At 31.6% G+C, this 20,592-nt stretch overlaps 5 protein-coding genes across 10 annotated transcripts; 1 reads left to right on the top strand and 4 right to left on the bottom strand.

The window, feature by feature from the left end:
* Positions 1 to 365: 365 nt before the first annotated feature.
* On the bottom strand, positions 366 to 9,208 carry LOC136785960 (fatty-acid amide hydrolase 2-B-like). 4 transcript variants are annotated; one of them, XM_066747349.1, is made up of 11 exons: positions 8,107 to 8,265; positions 6,703 to 6,885; positions 6,411 to 6,630; positions 4,297 to 4,514; positions 3,505 to 3,616; positions 3,250 to 3,407; positions 2,969 to 3,112; positions 2,750 to 2,854; positions 2,509 to 2,676; positions 2,244 to 2,426; positions 366 to 2,130 (listed from the first exon to the last, which is right to left on the bottom strand). In XM_066747349.1, the coding sequence occupies exons 2-11, from the start codon at positions 6,880 to 6,882 to the stop codon at positions 2,026 to 2,028; spliced, it is 1,593 nt and encodes a 530-aa protein (XP_066603446.1). In that variant the 5' UTR covers positions 6,883 to 6,885; positions 8,107 to 8,265; the 3' UTR covers positions 366 to 2,025. The 4 variants fall into 4 exon arrangements, with proteins under 4 accessions (XP_066603446.1, XP_066603447.1, XP_066603445.1 ...); XM_066747350.1 differs by having other exon boundaries at positions 8,037 to 8,262; XM_066747348.1 differs by having other exon boundaries at positions 7,933 to 8,262.
* A 1,861-nt stretch (positions 9,209 to 11,069) lies between these two features.
* On the bottom strand, positions 11,070 to 15,817 carry mats (MOB kinase activator-like 1). The gene is made up of 5 exons (XM_066747628.1): positions 15,275 to 15,817; positions 14,527 to 14,693; positions 14,217 to 14,444; positions 13,983 to 14,146; positions 11,070 to 13,910 (listed from the first exon to the last, which is right to left on the bottom strand). Exons 1-5 carry the CDS (start codon positions 15,286 to 15,288, stop codon positions 13,830 to 13,832), a joined length of 654 nt encoding a protein of 217 aa, XP_066603725.1. The 5' UTR covers positions 15,289 to 15,817; the 3' UTR covers positions 11,070 to 13,829.
* On the bottom strand, positions 15,504 to 16,137 carry LOC136786119 (uncharacterized). The gene is made up of 2 exons (XM_066747629.1): positions 15,798 to 16,137; positions 15,504 to 15,728 (listed from the first exon to the last, which is right to left on the bottom strand). The coding sequence occupies exons 1-2, from the start codon at positions 15,894 to 15,896 to the stop codon at positions 15,504 to 15,506; spliced, it is 324 nt and encodes a 107-aa protein (XP_066603726.1). The 5' UTR covers positions 15,897 to 16,137.
* Positions 16,138 to 16,575: 438 nt separating this feature from the next.
* Positions 16,576 to 18,198, top strand: SCCRO (defective in cullin neddylation 1 domain containing SCCRO). Of its 2 annotated transcripts, none has more exons than XM_066747625.1 (5): positions 16,576 to 16,914; positions 17,153 to 17,366; positions 17,427 to 17,595; positions 17,665 to 17,878; positions 17,956 to 18,198. In XM_066747625.1, exons 1-5 carry the CDS (start codon positions 16,912 to 16,914, stop codon positions 18,118 to 18,120), a joined length of 765 nt encoding a protein of 254 aa, XP_066603722.1. In that variant the 5' UTR covers positions 16,576 to 16,911; the 3' UTR covers positions 18,121 to 18,198. The 2 variants fall into 2 exon arrangements, with proteins under 2 accessions (XP_066603722.1, XP_066603721.1); XM_066747624.1 differs by lacking the exon at positions 16,576 to 16,914 and adding an exon at positions 17,043 to 17,087.
* An 891-nt stretch (positions 18,199 to 19,089) lies between these two features.
* Positions 19,090 to 20,507, bottom strand: LOC136786117 (uncharacterized). 2 transcript variants are annotated; one of them, XM_066747627.1, is made up of 5 exons: positions 20,086 to 20,507; positions 19,782 to 20,020; positions 19,560 to 19,715; positions 19,422 to 19,490; positions 19,090 to 19,360 (listed from the first exon to the last, which is right to left on the bottom strand). In XM_066747627.1, exons 1-5 carry the CDS (start codon positions 20,210 to 20,212, stop codon positions 19,196 to 19,198), a joined length of 756 nt encoding a protein of 251 aa, XP_066603724.1. In that variant the 5' UTR covers positions 20,213 to 20,507; the 3' UTR covers positions 19,090 to 19,195. The 2 variants fall into 2 exon arrangements, with proteins under 2 accessions (XP_066603724.1, XP_066603723.1); XM_066747626.1 differs by having other exon boundaries at positions 19,560 to 19,718.
* Positions 20,508 to 20,592: the final 85 nt, after the last annotated feature.

A 20,592-nucleotide genomic window follows, 5' to 3' on the forward strand; every position in this document is an offset into this window, starting at 1 on the left:
TTTATAAACAGTTGTTCGTTACTCCGATTATCTTCTCAACTATTCTTTGACATTCATGCCAAATTATTGTCCGAGTTCAAAAACTTGGCCGGTCTGCCACGGTACATTGTACACGATAGTGATCTGAAAAACGTAATTAGCCATATTGTGTCATTGGTTTTGCTATCTCATGATTTATCGTTTTCTTCCGTTATATAGACATTCAGACGATCGTTAGCTCAAAGTTGTCTCGATTATAATGATAAACGCATGCTTCATGCTTATCCTAATGCTCCTAATTATAGTAATATTAATGATGATGACCACATTTTTTAACGAAAATGTAATTTTATTAAATTATAAACGCATATTTAACCATACACGATATCAAATCATTATACGCTTATAATCATTCATCATATTATATTTTCTGTTTCAAATAACATTTATAAAAATCCTTCAGTTAAAATACACACACACGCATCAAGATACTACTATTTCTTAACTTTTTTGTCAAACAAGAAAATTAGTATAAAAAATGATTTTAATGTTATAGAACTATATGAGTTTCTTTGTGAAAAATATAATAATGTATACAATTTTTCATGATTTTCGCTCCCTAAACGATTTAAATTAATGCCAAGGATTATACGTCAAGCATCCATGTTTTATTCATCTTTTATATAAGGTGTAACGTAAGTTAAAAAAACAGCTCATTATTGCTAGAAGCTTTAGAACGGTATTATTTTGACACGTCAATTACGTAATTCAAAAGTGACGCTCTTCCCTTGCAGATTTTCCTGTATAGTTCATTATAATTATATAGATGCGGTGCGATAACGTAAATTACTTTAGATTAGAGATACACAATACGAAGGAGAAATTGTACCACCGAGTCATCGACCATTCATTGAACATCCAAGTCAATATTTTTTTCTAATACTGTATCAATAGCTATGAATAAAAATTACGGCTATTTTTAGTAAACGTCTACTGGTTAACGTGGAACTTAAAAAAATGCAACTTGTGTTGCATACAGCCACTGTTTGGGTAAACAAAAATTTATTAGAGCAAAAACTATTGCTTACTTGGTATTATGATTAGAAAATTTTAGATTAAGGTAAAATAATATACGTATGAATTCAAAATTTTTGCAAATTTATTAAAAAATAGTTTAAATAATAACAATGATCCTAGAACATGTATGTTTTCATTAACTAATGCAACATTTACGGCAAGCAATAAGCTACTAGCGGTAATCTCTGTTATTAATTAACGTCTTGTTTAAAATCAAATAGTTTTAATGTTTTGTACCATTTTGTTGTGGTCTATGTAGAAAATGACTAGTTGACTCTGGCATTCTATACAATTTTTTTTATAAATGATTTTCAAGTGTGTGTCATTGTACCCAAAATATTGTTTGTGGTTTATTCCTTCTAACTATATCTTCAAAATAATATATCGGCTAATATAATTTTGTCGATGTTCTGTATACATTCTAATAGGACGTCGAATACACATAATACATATTCGTTAACATAAAACATGAGTATAATAAAAAAGCTTCTACGTTTACAGTTAAAACGGTTCAATACATAACAATGAAATAAGTAATTTAATAACTAATCAAATGCTTACAAACATATTTTTTAATAAATTATGAGTTTAAAGAGTTTGTAAGCTAATATATTAAATTGGAACAGAACTAAAGGCAACTCGTTCGATTTTAAGTATTGCAAATTGAGAAGCTCTGAAGATATTACGACTAAATGTATTAGTATGAAAATGCGTACTAGTGACGGATATCGATTCATTTGTTAAAATACGTCATATATAAACTAAGCACTTTATATATAGCATATCCAATAACTAAATCAAATAGTTACAGTTTATTCGTTTGCTCCAAAGCTTTTCAATTTTCCAATTTATTGAAAAATGTCCACGGATGTACGAATAAAACGTAAAAGTCTTATTTTCTGCTACACACTAATTGATTGACGGTAATGTCGTTTGCTCGATTCTAGAAAAGCAAACGTATAGAGAAAATCAGACTAAATTTTTACTATCAACCGGTTTCCAACCTCCAAATGCTGACTGAATTTCTCGAGCAACCGCGAGACAGAGATGGTCGCAATTTGGACTGGCAATTATCTAAAAAAAATCAAATTTCAACATTTAATAGCAATTGACTAAGTATTACAGACATAAAAGTATTTTGAAAGAATTAAAAATTATATAGAATAGTAAATATTGAAAAATGATACCTGAAGCCCGATTGGCATATTATTCCTATCAAATCCTATTGGACATTGTGTAACAGGGAATCCTATGGAATTAAATATCATCATGTACGAAACATTGATGATATTAAAATAGAATTCATAGAAATTATGCGCTGGAATAGGAAAAGTTGGATAGATCAGTATTCCATTTTCGCCTAATAGTTCCTGCAGAATAGAAAAAATTTGTTGCGTTACTTTGGGTCGGCTTTAAAATCAATTATTAACAACTCCAATGAAATACGATTACCTGAAATTGATTCTTCAATGAATCGTTTATTTCAATCATTTTCTTAACAAATCTATGCGGTGCACTTTGAGACGTCCTCTTCAAAATACCATAACATAAATTATAAAGCGTATGGGACGAACAGCCAAACATTTGCATTATGCCCTCGACGAAAACGCTTCTCCATTCCTAAAAAAATTTATACAATATTTTAATTATAATCATTTTCTTAAACTGAAAGCAAATATTGTGAAATATTTACGCTAGGATCGCAGCCCTCTTTGCTGAAAATCGTATCGGCTCCATCCAATTCTAACAGAGTCGTAGTTGCAACTTCCAAGCCATATTTTAGGTCAGGTATATCAGCCTAAGAAATCAATGTAATAAAAACATACCAATAATCATCAATATGGAAACTACATTACAATGTTATGCAACGACATTAGATGTCTTATACATTAATAAAAATGAGGTTATTCACCTTTTTTACTTGAATTTTGTAAGTGTCTTCCAGATATTCTTTCAGTTTACGAATCGCAGACTTCATATCGGAATTAATCTTCTTTGTTATGCCAGAACCACCGTCTCCTTCCATATAAAAGAATTTTAGATCTTTCATTGAAACCTGGGGAATAATTTTTAAATAATCAGCACTTAATTGCAAATGTTTTTGTAATAATATGAATGCGGATACTTTCGGGAGTAATGCGAATAATATGATAAGATAAAAGTAATAAGTGAATTCGAAGGTACGAATATAACCTTTTGTTCCAAACGTTGGATAAATGTTGGTGATTGAGAAATGACTTTCAAAAGAAGTAAAAGATCCTCGGCGTATCGCGTCATTGGTGATATTGTAAAGAAATTGTTCCAATTTTTGTCTGTACAATCTGGCATGTGACCCACCGCGGACACCCAACCTTGCAAAAATATTTTCTTCCAGATTAATATCTCCAGCTATTGGAGAGACGAAGCTTCGATTTCGTGGAAAAACTCATATCGTTGGACCTAATTTACCTGGCGATGGTTTGTGACCGAATACACCGCAAAACATTGCCGGAAGCCTGCCCGAACCACCAATATCCGATGCCAAACTCAGAAGCGATGAACCAGATCCTAAGAGGGCAGCCTAAAAAAATATTTTAATATAAAGCTCGTTTGAGTCGCCTTAGGGCTGTCTCAGGGACAACCACGCGCTTAATCATTCGTGTATGTGTCAAGGTGCAGGTACACGGCGCGTGAAATACACGTGCGGCGCGGACTTTGGGTAGGGCACGCGGCGTGTCCACTCCACACGTTTCACGCGCCGTGAGTGGTAAAAATTAAAAGGGAGCAACCCAAGAATAAACGCTATTTTTCCAGCCTAAAAAGAGGATATCAATTAAAATAATTCTACTTAGTTTAGTTTGGCATTGATGCAATATATCATTCTGTGTTTGAAAGCTAGTGATATGTAAATATCCAGGATGGTCTACGACAGTCCGCTATAGTTTTTACTTGTTGAATAAACTCTCGCTAAATTACTTTTTTTATACAAAAAAACATCTATTGAATAATTTAAATTGAATCTGCTGTAGTTTATTTTATAATTTAGCAAAAAGTAAATAATAGCCTAAGGTAAAAAGTCGTATAGTCGACATAAATAAAATTTTGAGACAAAACACAAACGACAATTTAACATAAATTGAAAAATGTGCATTTCCAATTCCGATATAGATCCTAGTCATGTTGGAGCAAATCTTATTGTATCAGAATGCAGTACATTATATTCTCTATCGACAGAATTTCGAGGGTAAAGTATGATCTTACCTCTCCACCAGAGGAGCCTCCAGGTGTTTTTCTAGTGTTATAAGGATTTCTGGTGATACCAGTGACGTTGTTATAAGTCTCCCAGAACATACACATTTCAGGCGTGTTGCTGACCAGTAGGGGGATCGCACCTGCCTCTTTCACTTTTCTCACCACATGTGCGTCCTCTTGCGCAATCGCCCTTGTCTTCCTCTTAACTCCGACATTGTGACTCAATCCTGCAACCAAAAGTAAAAAGAGAAAAAATCATCATTCGAAGCATTACATTTCCTTACGGAATAAAGATGACCCTCGATTAGCGAGTACCACCAATATTGTCTGAACGTTAAACAAAAAAGCGAACTTGTCTCGACAAACGTTTGCTTAACCATGAGAATTACGCGAATGAATTTAAATTTAAGGAAAACACTTATCGGCCATCCAACATTTTTCGTAAGAGAGCGTGTTTGATATTTAATGAAACAGCTCGGACGTCCGTTTCTAGGATTTTCCATTGAGCCACTCGACAAACGTTTGTTCGTCAGCGCAAACGTAAATATTATGTCGATGATCATACATATGAAAGTCTCTTTGAACTAGCGACACGAGTAGTTCTTCTCTCTCTCTCTCATGTCCACTCGGTTGAAAACGCAAAAATGCATCCCGCCGCGTTAAAGCCCTCTTACAATAACTTATAGCTGATGAGCATACATGAATTTCTAGACTCAGGACAAGAAAACCTTGAACTCGTTGCTCAAGCACGCAAAAAAACTGGTTTTCGGTCCAGACGGTCGTTTATTCATTTTTTCCATTACACAGAGACATTAAAATGCTAGATGCTTTGTTTGTACGTTAAACCTTGTATACATAGTCCGGAATCGTGATAATTTTTTAGGATATAAAAAAAAGTTTTATGATAGAAATTCAGCCTTCCTTAATCCCGACTATTTTTTTGTGTGTTATCCGAGTTAATTTTAGAATCAAGAAATTGTTCATTTCCATGCAGAAATAATCCTTGATTCTCATTAATTTTTAATACAGTATCGCTAGAACCGCACAATTCAATTGTTTACACAGTATAATTACGTGTAATGAAGCATTCGTGATCAGCCGTGATAGAATTAGCGAATAGTTACCGAATCTATATTATTCGAGAAAACTTTCATCGACTTCCTAGGTGCAATAAAACGTCAGAGTGTAAAAGGTCTCTCTGAAAACGAACGTGAATAATTATTTTTTTATCGCGGTGAAACAAGAAAATAATAATAACTCACTTAATATTTCAATATTGATATATTTTATTATTCCAGGATGCAATTAATTATTGATCGCGGAAAAAAATTGAATATGTACTTTTCACGCGTTTCCACTTTCCTTGTTATAAATTAATATTTTTTACAAAACTCTCGGCAATGCAAAAATACAGTAAAATACGTATGAGACCAATAACAATAATTGCTTGTCGTGCTGTAATTCCTGTCGCTCGTGCTTCAAGTCTCCTACACTGTTCTTTTTCTTTTATATTATTTTCCTGAGAATCTTTCATGACTTCGATAATAACCGGACTAAATGATAACCTACAACGTAATAACTGATCAATCGACAACTTCATAAGCTACATTCATTCCATGCTAATTATTGTATGTGTATTTTGATGCCTGTCTAATAAACGATAATGAAGCTTTTTAGTTGACACGCAGCATTTGCGTAAACATCGATAAAAAATCTTCTTGGGACGAATCAGTATTTAGAAGAAGACCTTATTTAACTTATAGAATAGAAAAAACGCAACCATTTAATGTCTTTTCACGCTGCACCAAGCATACATAGTTGATCCAACATAAATAGTTCCCCTGTTTCAACAACATTCATATACCAATTCCATGACCAAATCTCAAGGATTGAACCATTTGAACAAATTATAATTAATATCTCCCAGAGTATCTTCCTTCATTTTGTAATTCATAAAACATCGTTAAAAGTAAGTTTCTGCAGTCTCTCTAATTGCAAAAGAAACAACTATCCTTTTTTAGAATATAATGTAAACAAACGAGTCCAGTTTGTCAATTATCAAGAGAGCACTCTATATAATATATAGAACTAGAAAAGTTTTCTTAGAAAGTGAAAATACAGACCTTTAAGGGCTATGCTTTCCTTAACAGTAATGGGGACGCCCAATAACGGTGTTTCTTTGGCTAGCTGTTCTTGGGTTTTGACATTCGACCTAATTAGGGCGTCGACTTGACGGGCTTCCTCCAAAGCGTCCTCGAATCGTTCATCGACTATTGCATTTAAAGCGCCGTTTACTTCCTTACATCTGGCCACATAGATCCTAATAATCTCCTCGCTCGTCACCTGACACATCCATGACATACAATTACATAAAGAACGCAAATCCTTTCTAGAAAAATAATCCATCAAGCTTACCGTTCTTTCTCGTATCCTTTTGGCTAACTCACTGGCAGGAAGCAGCAACAGCTTCTCCCTGATTATCGGTACTGTTCGTTTTCTCTCCAATAGGGTCCTCAACCTCAAAATCGGTATAACAAAAATACCAACGAAGGAAAAGAAGCCCCGAACTATCAACCTTGCCAGTTTATCAAACATTTCCTGAGTAGCACATAGAGAGAAAGAGAGAGATCACATGAATTGTTAAATCTATTCTAAACTCTGTACCAAATAAGAGGGAGATGCATGGAAAATAAATAATCGAATAATGTCTTTCCTGGATTTCCGATAATTTAGGCAGATAAACGGAAACGCAGGCGAGAGAGTTTATTTGTCTCCCCGTTGCTCGACCATGCGTTTCTCTTTTCCCCGAATAACTCAAAAAGAAAGTTTTGAATCGATAACCGAAAGAAGAATTTTTTATCTCTATTCATACAATATTCAAAATACCGAAGCAGCTTTCCAAGAAATTTTTAAAAATTTATTCATAGAATGCAATTTTCGATTTGCTCACGTTTCTTCATATTTCTTGCATCTTATAATATCAGTTTTTTACTCGATTTACGTAGTATACACATGTGTCGTTTTCGCACGAGCGATCAAGTTTCATAAATTAAGTTGCGAGTGAATCAATGTTATATCTGACAAAAAACTAATTACTAACTAGGATATAAAGACGAAGGTCGATATAGAATACAGTTAAAATGATTGTAGCTAATTCCGCAATTCATGAGCATTAAAATAAAGCATCACTATGTTACATTCATCACTTTCGATCACTGGAAGAGATAACGCAAGTACACGATTGATCATCGAGTCTCGATAAACATAAATATAGCACATCTCCTGCACTGACAATTTAAAGCTAATAATTATCGCTTAATGGATTTCTACTTTATCAATAGACGCGCGCGAAATTTTCTTTTATTTTCACATACGCTCCTTCTGAATTAGCTTCATTTCTTCTTTTTTCTTAATAAATAAAATTTAAAAAATTGTAAGGCACCAAAAAGATGATACAATTTAAGAAATATATACTTTCGGTATATTTGAATTTAAAACGAATGCCAAAGTCACGAGGTAAAGATGAATTTTTGCGGATGCGATAAGAGAAAATGCAGCTTTGAATTGTGTTTAAATAAAGCAATCGAGAGATGATGAACCCGTGCACGATAAAATAGAAGCGATATTCGTGTTTATCAAGCTCACTTGGTTTCGGTTAACAATATTATGAAACACGATTCATGCAAGTTTTAACGCGCACAGAAAACTACAGGGAATATAAATAAAAAATGCAAACTGCAATTTATCACGTTTAATCCTTATGGCAAGTTTCTCATGTGGAGAAAATAACAAAATATATAGATTTGTCACACCACGTACAACTGCAAGTTTAAAGATCAAAGTATCTTCGGATGGTACGAAGACCACGAAGACTTATCGAGTAGACACGATTGTAGAATTGCCAAAAGTGCACGTCATTTTGAAAGCCGAGTCGACCGAACTGGCATACTAAATCGAACGATCGAATGTGTGGTACACTTAAATCAAATTAGTAGTCTTGGTGGGGCATCTCAAGAAATCATGCTTTAGAATTCTCCCGCCACTCATTTCCCTCTCTTCATTTTATTCTTATTTTCTCATTTCCTCCTCCCTCTTTTCCTTTTCCACTCCTGTTCACAATCCCCCTCCTCCATTTCTAACGATTAAGCGCTAACGAAACAAACGTACAATAATACACAAAATTATCGATATAACCCATATAAAATAAAAACTGTAAATATTTATACTGCATAATTTCAAATATTACGTTATTGGAATTTTAAACGAACCGTTTTATGAAGAGTTTCTTTGAGAATCAAAACCCTAATGAATAAATAATTAAAAAAGAAAGTTTTTCCTGCCCTAGTCATTAATTTCATTTAGAAACTCATTACCACACACTGAAAACAAAAATTATTTGATAAAAATAACTCATTAGTTGAATATTCTTAATGAAATTATTCACTTGATATTCGTAAACTTTACTTTAAATAGATTACAATTGTTTTTACTGAAATATATTGTTTTGAATATTCAATCAGTTATTTGTTAAAACAACGTAAATAATTTCATTTAGGCTATCCAATGCAAGGTTTATTCGAATCAATTTTTTTTTATCTGCGCACGTGTAAAATCGTTCCATTAACGGGCGTGTTTTGCGGGATAACTTACGCAACAGTTTGTACTTACTATAATTTTGGATCTCGATGCAGATTTACGACGATTCTTTTTAATTTTCGAAAGGAAACAGAATTTTCATGATGAGGTGAGGCACAGCTATGTGATTCCAAGTCCAACAAGTGTGAGCAAAAGTAGCTGGCGTGCGTTATCGGTGCATTGCAGGATCGAAGGAGACTCCGGAGCTAACGTATAAGCAAATGAATTCACAAAGCAATTTATATGGTATGGAAATGCGATGAGCCTTTGCGAGGAGAAACGAAGGAAAATGTGTTAAGTGATTGAGTAATAATCGGTATAGTGTCGCTGCCACCAGTGGTAGGAGAGAAGCATCATCTTCGACAAGGTATTCCATTCCAAGAGGACACCAAAGGAAGGGAGAATATTTCTCACTTGATAGCTCTCTCTCTCTCTCTCTCTCTCTCTCTCTCATCATTCTCTCTCGACCAATCCTAAACCACTCACGAACAAAGCATTTTCACATTACTCTCTGCTTCAATTCTAATCACTCCTCTCTTGTGCAGTAAAAAATATACATATATACACATACTGACAATTATAATCCGAGAGAATTTCCTAAATCTATCAGAATTTACTAAACTGTTGCTATTTTGTCTGAAAATTACTAACCATAAAAAATAAACACAATATTAATTATAACATTACTAAGAATATTATTCTAGCTATCGTTATTTTTTATCTTAAATTTACATTAATGTTACATTAAAATGATTCGCTTACCTAAAAATTTACGTTCAGATTTTAACTATTTAAATTTTAAATGACAATGAGTCGGACGATGATTTAAATTTTAACGAGTAATTTACTTGCAGCTTTAAAACCTGAACTTCATTCTCAGATCTTAAGATTTAACTTATTACTTTGAAAGTATGATAAAGAATAATCAAGAAGAATTTTTTCCTTTTTAACTTTCATACCTTGTTTTATTAAAAGGGACATTTGAATATTGTGTCGTTTTCGATTATCAAAAATTCAAATATGTTATATAGTAAACTTGAAGATTTTTTTACTATTTACATAGCAATAAAAGAAAATTTATTGAAATATAAAATCCAGCATGTGATTATATGAGACTATCACCCATTTAAAAGACATTTAATTTTGGAGTTGATGCGATTGATATTAACTGATGTCATTACCAGTAGGGAGAATGTAAAAAAAAATTAGTAGGGTGAAAAGTTTAGTTGTCACGGCCACTCATTTATTTGGCATTTGCATGCTCATGTATAAAACAACTTAAAAAGATTCAAGAAACATAATTTCGAGAGAAAACAAACGAAAGTTGTCAGCAATAAAGGATTTGATGTGTTACGCGACAGTGAGATAAACATTACGCAATAAAAACTTAAAGTGGTATATTAATTTGCTTTACCAGCAAATCCATTTTTTAAAGTTTACGTTTGAATGAATGCAAAATTATTGCATAACTATAGCTGCCAATTACCGTACAGTTCGTGGCACAGATTTTCCAAAGTTCATCAGAATTTTTTCTAAGATGTGATGTGCATAAGTACAGAAAATTATACTAAAAATATATTATTTGAATCAAATGACAGGCAAGATGCAGCCAATTAATTGACGTTGTTGGTAAGTTTATCAGTACTGTTTAACACTTGATTTCAATAATTTTTTTAACAATGAAACACACGTTTGTCGTTTATAGTTGAATCGTTTTCATTAACACTTTCCGTAAGTATAAATTAATATAGATATAGATTAAGTTACGGCTTGTTTGAAGAAAAAAAATACTTGTGCTATTAAAATTGAAGAAAGGTCAAAGCTACCAGTTAGAGACTATACATTTGTCTTCCACGTCATGTAGAAAAGATCTCAGTCCTATTAAAAATTTCCATTCAACTATGCATATTATCTCGTGAAAGATTTTACGTATAAGAAAGGTTGCCAGAAAATCTGTTTTAAAAAGAGCATAATTTTGCTTTTAATTTTTATATATCTTTTTGGACTTCAAAACGCTCTCTATTTAAATTCAGGGCTATTTTCTGGCAACACAACGTACAACGAAGGGTTGCAGAAGTTATAGAGTTAATCAAGGATTATATCAAAAGTGAAGGTATAAAATAAACTATGAAATGTACACTGTTCAAATCAAATATATTATTAATCATATAAAATTTTCTTTTCATAACTTCAACTATAATTGTTCAACAACATAAACGATCCAAGCGAACGAATATTCATTTTTGGAGCATATGTATACTATATAATAATTCATTTCAATAATAGATTCAATCTACGATGTGTTTATAATAATAAAAAAAATATAGGTTAATTGCCAATTAATCCTGAATCTAATATTAAAATTTCTAACTAATGATTTTTTACAAGCGCTTCATGAAAATAAACAAGACTTCATAGTCTGTATTAATGAAAATTTCGTTGCTTGCTATCCAGATCCTGACGATAGTATTGCTAATAGCTGTATACGAAATATATACTATATATATATATATATATATATATGTATATGTATATGACAGAGGAAATAGAAATATATAATGCATACAAAATTCTTAGTTCTACACCTCTAAAAGCACTTAACACGATCGTACTCTAAGGCGGTTACGCTGCGTTAAAATATTGAAATATTACATATAATATTACATAAACTTACAGTCTTATTCTTATTATATACCAATGATTAATCAAAATTTTGATGAAACGCAATAACCAAAAATAACACGTTCAAACTTTAATTATCGGAATACATCAAGCTGATCTTTTCACTGAAAATATATAATAAACGTCTGTTAATATACACAATAATTCAACGTATTATCTACGGATCACAAAATAGTGAATACTGATCATTCAGTAACTTGCAGATAATATTTAACACATTAAGCGCGAAATAATTTTGGTGGATAATATTGCATCAGATATGTATTACATAATACTATCCTCCTTTATTATCTTTTTAAACAAAATTCCCTATTTTATCGGTCTTAATGTGTTAATTCATAAGATATGTATAAATAATGCTTACAAATGTGAAAATGATCATAAAGCTAATAGATATAGAGAGAATTGAAGGAGATAGCGTTTAATCTCAATAATCGAGTCTATTTTTACACGAACAATAAATTATTTCAATAAACTATTAAACACGTATAATGAAGAGTCAGAGCCGGTTACAAAATTTCCATTCTTTCAAAAATTAGTTTTCTATCCAATGACTCATTGTCATTCTAACACTCTTGTGCCCTATAGTTTCGCTTTTTCTACCAACCTTCTTCATATGAAAATACCTAAAAGAAATATTTGATCTTTGTTTCTATCGCTTATATAGCTATATCTGGTTAGATAATAGGACACTTACAGTTATTACAACTCACAAAATTTTGTTTTATTAAATACATGAAACGGTAAGCAATAAGTACGTTTGTTTGATAGGAAAGCAAACAATCATAAATTAAAACTTTTCATATTTACAAAGGTGATAATTTTGATTTTATCCAGTTAAATATTTTCACAACTAATTATCCCAGACAAAAAATGTCAAACAAAAGCTTTAGAGCTTAGAGGGGGATCGAGTTTTGTATTAATTGTTCGACCTTGGAAGGTATACTAAAGGAAACTTTAATGTTACCTTGAGTTTGTCATAAGTAAGCCTTTATATTTTATATTATATACTCTTGTAGCTTATCTCAAGCTCTTTCCTAAACAGTATGTTACTCTAACATTTCATTAAGACTTTCGTTAAATATTTCGATTTCAAAGTAGAAGTAGCTAATTGACTATGCGCATGTATGCATGGCAGTCGGGTACACAATTTTGACCGAACACACGCATCTATATGCAATTTCAGATAAAAATATAAATATGCCATTGGTTGGAATTCTAAATTAATATAACTTTTTGCAAAAAGCTTTTACAATGTTCTATAAGAATATACAATATAAAAAAGAAGGTTCGATTTGAAAAATTCAAGAGCCTACATATTTTCTTCAGCATTCCTGTCAAGGTCAATCCAATAATGCCAAGTTACGCCACCTACCGAGATGTAAAACTTTTGTTTCTATACGATTATTATGTTTGAAAAGATGTTAGAATAGATCAATTAAAATGAAACACACTCCGTATAAGAGAAAAGTAAGTGTTATTTAAATCATGCTATATTGCATTTCAATAAATTTACTGACTATGATAAACAAAATATCACCTGTTTCCATAAAGTTTCGCTGTTATCCAGTGCAAACTTTTAACCAAAAAATATGTCACATATAGTAAAGCTGTTGGTAGAAATTAATAGTAGCCTATATTGTAAAGTTACTCGACGACAACAGCGACAGCGATGACATTTTCGACGATTTCCCGGTCTCTGAATGCCCTTATATTTATTAACATCCGTGTCAAGTCTGTAGATTTAACAGCAATTATTAGCTACGAACTTTCTTTCTGGAAAGTTTGTGCATCCAATAAATTATAATTGACGAGGAAAAAATATTTGATTTCATAGAAATTGCTATAAAGAAATAAGTATTCTGTAATCTGACCTAAATCAGATATAGCTATTTTACAAAAGCCCACGTTATCATTTCTCACCCTCCTTTCGCGTTTTAAGATAGTACATCTTTTAAATATATCATTCATTGAACTTTCGAATTACACGAGGTGACTATATTAAAATATAATTTTATTCTGTAGTGAATTATTTATCGATCAACAAACTTACGTCGGTCGGTGAAACGTTATACTAGCATTGACTCGCGACGAAGCCACGTCATTTTTAGCAATATAAATTGATTAATTACTTTATATATGCACATAACTGTGATAATGATAAACAGAAACTAGGCAGGTAAAACTCTTTGGAGGATGTAAAAAGTGAGGCACAATTAAACCATTCATCGAGCTTCCTTGGCAGTTAATTTTTCAATTAACTCTTGTAGAGGAGCTAATTCTCTTCTTTCAATTAAATTGAACTCCTACAATTAAGAAAGTTTGGATATTACTTAATCTTGAAAAAGTCACAGATTCGATTTTAGAAATGTTGTTACCTGTACAAAAAATATGAAATGCTTGAACGACGTATTTAAATGTGCCTCTTCTCCAAGCTGTACTACTTCAGTAAAATGTTGGTGATAAATGTGTGCATATACTCTAAATAATCTCTTGAGTATTGTCTTTGCAATTGACAAGAAGTTTTTTGGAAATGGAACTCCTAAAATATCAAAAATGATTAAATTGCAATTATACCCTGGAAAATATTGTTTAAAACATTAGCTATTTACCAATTTTAGAAGGAAACAATGTTTCGTCATCTAATTGGTCTTGTACCCATGTCATTAAATAATCAATATATTTTGGAGCAGAGCATTTTATAGGTTTCTTGACAGTATGACCGTCAGCCCAATGGTACTCATATTTTGGTCCCGCAGACATAATTGGACAACTTTCTTCTGTACAAAATTCTGTGATGGTGCCATACAACATGTTTATTTGATTAAAAAAATCAACCGCTATAATAGAGAAAGAAATAGATAAAAAAACTGTGTTATTTTATGCCAATTGCTTGTAAATAAGGTAGGCCAATTTAATTACTGTTAACTGCAACCCATTCATTTAAATCTTCTCCTTCAGGTAGCATGACAGCAAGCCTAAGATTCCCAGATCCAAGAGTAGCTGCAGCATGCTTCATCAAGTCGTATTGATGAGTTCCTTCAGGAATATTCTTCTTCGGTTTAAAAGTCTTTGAAGACCTACTTCCGCTTTAAAAAAAAAACAAAAAGAAGAAATAAGAAATTATTTAATATGTATAAATTTTGCTCTAAAAATATTATTTGGCATTCCACATGCACAGTATAATTTCTAATTGCATAAATAAACTATGCAGTGTTATTGTTGTGAATGTTTTATTTACACCTGGCAATGATTTAACCAGAGATCATCAACAAACACTGAATACTAAATGTCTATTGTTGCTAACAATGAAATTTTATTGACTGAATTCACGGAACATATAATCTCGGTAAACAGCTGACTATTATTCGTATTTTCTTAATTCGATCGTTTTCTCAGCTGCACTACTTTTTTGTCGCGATTGAAGATAGAAGGGAGTACTAAAATTACATTTTTAAACATTTCTAAGAAACTGCTGTTTTAACAAAGAATACAGATCTTTAAATTGAACTATAATTGTTTTATAATAAATGACTTAACATTTAATAATTTTGTCTTATTTTGTCAAATTATAATGTTTTAACAACCTATATTAACCGCATCAAGCATTGATTGCAATAAGATTTGTGGGTATAAAAAATATGGATTAATGCACACACTTAACACTTACAATAGGAAGCTCATTGTGTTGAAAAGACGGATCTTTCAATTAAAGTTACACTTTTATGATACAAGAAAGATAAACTTTACAGAAGCGCGCATAAATTTTGTGTTTTCTTGTATTTTTCTTGAGCCTATCTATAGCGAATGAACGTTACAAGACAGGTTACAGGTTTCAGATTGATTGGGTTGAATACCGTTTTTTCTCTTATAAATATATATCGTACGTAAGATAAATTTTATTCGGTTTCAAATTGCTTCAATTCGTCTTTCGTATCACCAACGAACCACAGCGAACCACGGATTTGGCATAAGTATGATCTTCTGGGCTCTTTCACAGGACTCTTGTCTTGTGTGCTGTGCAGTGTGCTGTGCTTGGTTCTTCTCTTCGGGGCAGTGGGCACTTCGAAGTTCGGAGTACTTCGGAGTTCGAAGCTCGGAGCTCGGGGCTCGGGCTGCAGTGCCTGCAGTGTGCAGTCAGTCAACAGAGTTGCCAGAAACGGGTTATTTCTTTCCTTTCCGCTATGACTTACCTGTATTATGTAGGGAGAATGGGACATGTGGTGGGGAAGGAAAATGACCCGCCTCTGGCAACTCCAAATCGATGTTCTGTACAGTTCACAGTTGGTCATTCTGCCTGCACTGTCGTCTCTCACTACTCACGTCACGTCACCGCCAGTCACCGTCATCCAGCATTCCAGCCTTTAACCACGTCGACTACGGTAACAGAGGACGTCACTGTAGACGTTTATGAAACTTTTAAAGTAATAATTTAATTTTTTTAATGTATGCAGATGAAAATCCGTTATTTATGAAAATTTGTATTTTCGGTTCGTACCGATACCGAAAATTTCCTTAAAATTACAGAATACGGGGTCATGTGTTACAGAATTAAAATACCAGTCTATAGTGAGCGCTGAGCAGCAAGTTGCTGGCCTGGTCCGCCTGGTATAGACAAGCATTCAAGCATATGATAATTTTTTCGTTTTGTCCATTACTCACAGCAGTCAGCACTGTGCTCAGTCTCCAGAGCGCCGTGCGCGACTAGCTTTTCAGCTAACTTCATTCAATTTCCCAGTGTGCTGAAATGTCGGATTTGGCATCCCTGCTGCCAAGATAAAAGCAAACATCTGCAATATCTGCATTAATCTGCTTTTATATTTTTGTAGGGGATGTTGCACCCTTTTAGCCAAAAGTGTGTAGATAGTAGATACCTAATAGAAATTGCTTACCGGGGTGTATTTTGTTTGGATACACCCCTTTTAAGCTGAGATCAGACTGATGGTAATACTTATACTGATCATAGCATACAAATACAATAGAATTTAAATTTACTATCATGGGCGCGTAGTAGAATATATCATGCTGGATTATGCAACTGTTTTTAGAACGACCTTAGAGATTTCAATAATAACCAAAATAACCAAATCGTTAATCGGTTTTATACAAAAATATTAATCGGAGAAATTTGGTTGCTCTTGTATAATTTGGCGCTTCAAAGATTGTTCTTTTATCCAGATTGAGGTACCTGATTTGGAAGTTTGGAACGTCGTAGTAATAATTTTATGCGCATGTACTATTAATACATGTCAGGTTTTTCGTGAAGGCAAAATATTTTGGCTTTCGGGGGGTCCAAATTAAGTTAAAATGGTAAGCTGTCAGATTTTTTGAATTAATATTTTTCGTATAATTCAGTACTAAGAGTAACTACAATTAATACAAAATTATTTAGAGCAATTTATTTTAATTTGATTATTGTAAATGTTCATTTAACCTATTTCAAAACCAAAACGATGTTAACCAGATATCAGAATGTCGAAATTGTAATGATACATACTTTTGTTCTTAATATATATCAAATATATTAGTTATATTATTATTTTTACAGCACAAGTTAAAATTTTCCCAAAGAGATAAAGTTAAAAAATTCATAACATTTACACAAACAGGAGAACAGACTGCGATATTTTGCTTGGCTCAAAATGATTGGAAATTAGATTTGGCAAGTGATAATTATTTCCAAAATCCAGAAGCATATTTTAAAGAGCCAAGAAGTTCAGTTGATAGAAAAAAACTTGAAATTTTATTCAATCGTTACCAAGGTAAATAAATCGTTATTTCAATTGTACTTTTTTTAATGATATATATTAATGCTTTTCCAGATCCTACAGAACCTGATAAAATTACAGCAGATGGAATAATGAAATTCTTAGATGACTTAGGTTTGAGTCCTGAGAGTAAACTAGTTTTGATAATTGCCTGGAAATTCAAAGCCGAAACACAATGTGAATTTACTAAAGATGAATTTATGAATGGAATGGTGGATTTAGGGTAAAGATTCAATAAAAACTAGTACAGTTAATACTTAATGATAATAAAAAGTTAAATAATTTTTTTTAGAGTGGACACAATAGACAAGTTGAAAATTCGTTTAAACAGTTTAGAGAATGAAATTAAAGAAGCCCAAAAATTTAAAGATTTTTACCACTTTACATTTAATTATGCCAAGAATCCTGGTCAGAAAGGTTTAGATCTTGACATGGCAATTGCTTATTGGAATATTGTTCTAGAAGATAAATTTAAGTTTTTACAGCTATGGTGTCAGTTTCTACAAGTAAGAACATAATTCTTTCAATCAACATTAATGAACAATGTTTTAAATAATACAATTTTTGAACCATTCTTGTTCAGGAGCATCATAAAAGGTCTATTCCAAAAGACACATGGAATTTATTATTAGATTTTGCTTTAATGATAAATCCTGATATGAGTAATTATGATGAAGAAGGTGCTTGGCCTGTGTTAATTGATGATTTTGTTGAGTGGGCTCAACCCAGAGTACGACAATCTCTCTAATATCTCTTACTGACACAGATTGTCTGAAAAATTTTATTTATTTAATTACTAGGAAAAAAATCATGAAGCAATCTTCACTTTAACTATATTTGTTGGAACATTTCAAATATATTGCTTTGTACTTAGCATGGCCTCTAGGAGTCCTTTGAAGAATGATTTTTAAATCAATATTGTGTAAGTGTTTATGTAATATTTTGCTTGTAACTGCTCTCTTAAATATATTAATATTAAGATTGACGCATAGCTAAATTTACAGTACAAAGCAGTATATGGAGATGCATGTTACATTTTAAACATGGCAATAAAACACATATTGCTCAATTACTGAAGTTACAGTAAATATTGAATTTTTTTTTCATGTTTGTCACTTTTTTTTGGTAAAAATCCAATTGAAGTCCAATTTAACAATAGAAATTTATGAATATGTAGATAGTAATTTCTAGATATAATGCTATTAAAAATGTTATAAAATTAATATCTTTGAACTATGCTAATTTGTAATATACATATAAAAAATCATAAAGAGAAGAATACTGTATTTTAAAACAAAAAATTTTCATACAGTAACATTGTCATAATATTTAATAGTTACATGAAAATTTTTGTTCACTACTTGTAAATTTAACCGAATACTATTACTAGGAAGTGCACCACTCAATAATGTTGTATTTTGCAATTTATATAGTCAAATATGCAATATTAGAAATAGATATATATATATATATATATATATATATGTTATGAATCTAATTATTGTGCTTCTGTTGAAAATTCAGTCATAATTATACTTAAGTTTTCTTCATACATAAAGCTTACCAGGAACAATTGATATAATTGACCCATGTTTTGACCTTTGGAGGTAGTGGAAGAAGTTAAAAATAAATGTATATAATGTAAATAAATGTATAATATAAGGTTAATTTACGTATAGATTAAATTGACTGATAAAAATAAAGAAAACATAACAGCTCTTTTTGTTTTGGTTATTAAAATAATATAAAAATAGTTTACTGTCTTTGTTATCTCTTCCAAATATACAGGATCTAGTGATATAATATTTATTAATTTCAGCTTTTTAAGATGTTTCACATTTACATAAAGAAGCTTTTGTTGTGCAATGTGATGGTCGTTGTTGATATAAGAAAGCTAATTCGTATTGATCAGCTTTTATAGTATAAAAACTGTAGAAAATATCTTCAATAAACCATTTGCATAATAAATCTAATTTATCTATTGTTGTCTGCAAACGGATTAAAAGATGTATTAAATGAAATACTACGAAATGGAAATTATTATTTTACCTGAGCTACTACCAGACCACGATTTGGATTTTTAATTGCACCATGGCTATGAGAATCGAATAGTGTTACCTATAAGAAAATTATACGAAGTATAAAGAGCAATGTTTTTAGATCACTGAAATAAATAAATAGATCCACCTTATAAGTAACTTCTTGAAAAATGAATAATACGGTACGGCTGCATGTTATAAGCAGCATAAATAAATTTTTAGATTTTGGTCCTTTGTACCAATCTTGTAGAAACGTTTTTATATTGTGCGAAAGACCTTGAATTTTCTCATGGAATACACGAAACTTCTGTGCAACATATTGAAATTTAAAAAAAATATTCGTTAGTCTCATTAATTTCCATTAATTTACCCATTCTTTTAAAATGCTTAAACATCTTCCCCCATATTTTAAAGCTTCTTCAGTATTCAGACAAGGATGAGGAATCAATCCTTGACTAACGATCCACTCATGAATAGAATTGCCTTCTACAATTGCCTCTGCTATCAAAATATTGAAACTTGGACAATTCTCTATGCTACAAATTAACAATCCAGCTTGGCAAATTCTTTGGGCCACAAGCAGACAGATTAACGTACATGCTTCGCTAACTTTACCAAAACGAATTTAATTGTTATTATAAATTCTTAGTAATAAAAAATTATAATTTACATACTTTCTTGTCCTGGCGGATAACGACTTTGTGAAAACTGTGAATGATACCAGTACACATTGACATGTTTGTTACAAATTTCTTTTGCGTAAGAAGGAAAGCGGCAATTAAATAACGGTGGGGAAGTCATTATTTTTTATGTTTGATTTTCCAAAATACTCTTCAATTTTGCTGGCCACATCATTTTTTTAAATTTATTAATAAATTTACCGAAATTTTCTGCTTTTACATTTTTGATTGCCAAAAGTTAATGAAGTTAGTATCGTGATTATATCGATCTAAAGAAAGTAAGTATACATTATCGAATCGATCTTTAAAAATTGATTAGTTAAAATGATTGGAAAAATTGGAATTGAAACATAAATCTTTAGATCTTCCTATTAACATCAATTCATAAAGAAAAATACTCATTTCGTTCAAAAGATATATATAGTCATCTTTTTCCTAAATGTATTACTCCAAAATACGATCAAAGAAATTTATTAATATCCACGGTACTCATTAACCTTG

This window comes from Prorops nasuta, unplaced genomic scaffold (assembly GCF_024137725.1).
Source record: "Prorops nasuta isolate Cenicafe-Biocafe unplaced genomic scaffold, Cenicafe_Pnas_1.2 PNAS00003, whole genome shotgun sequence".
Lineage (NCBI taxonomy): Eukaryota > Metazoa > Arthropoda > Insecta > Hymenoptera > Bethylidae > Prorops > Prorops nasuta.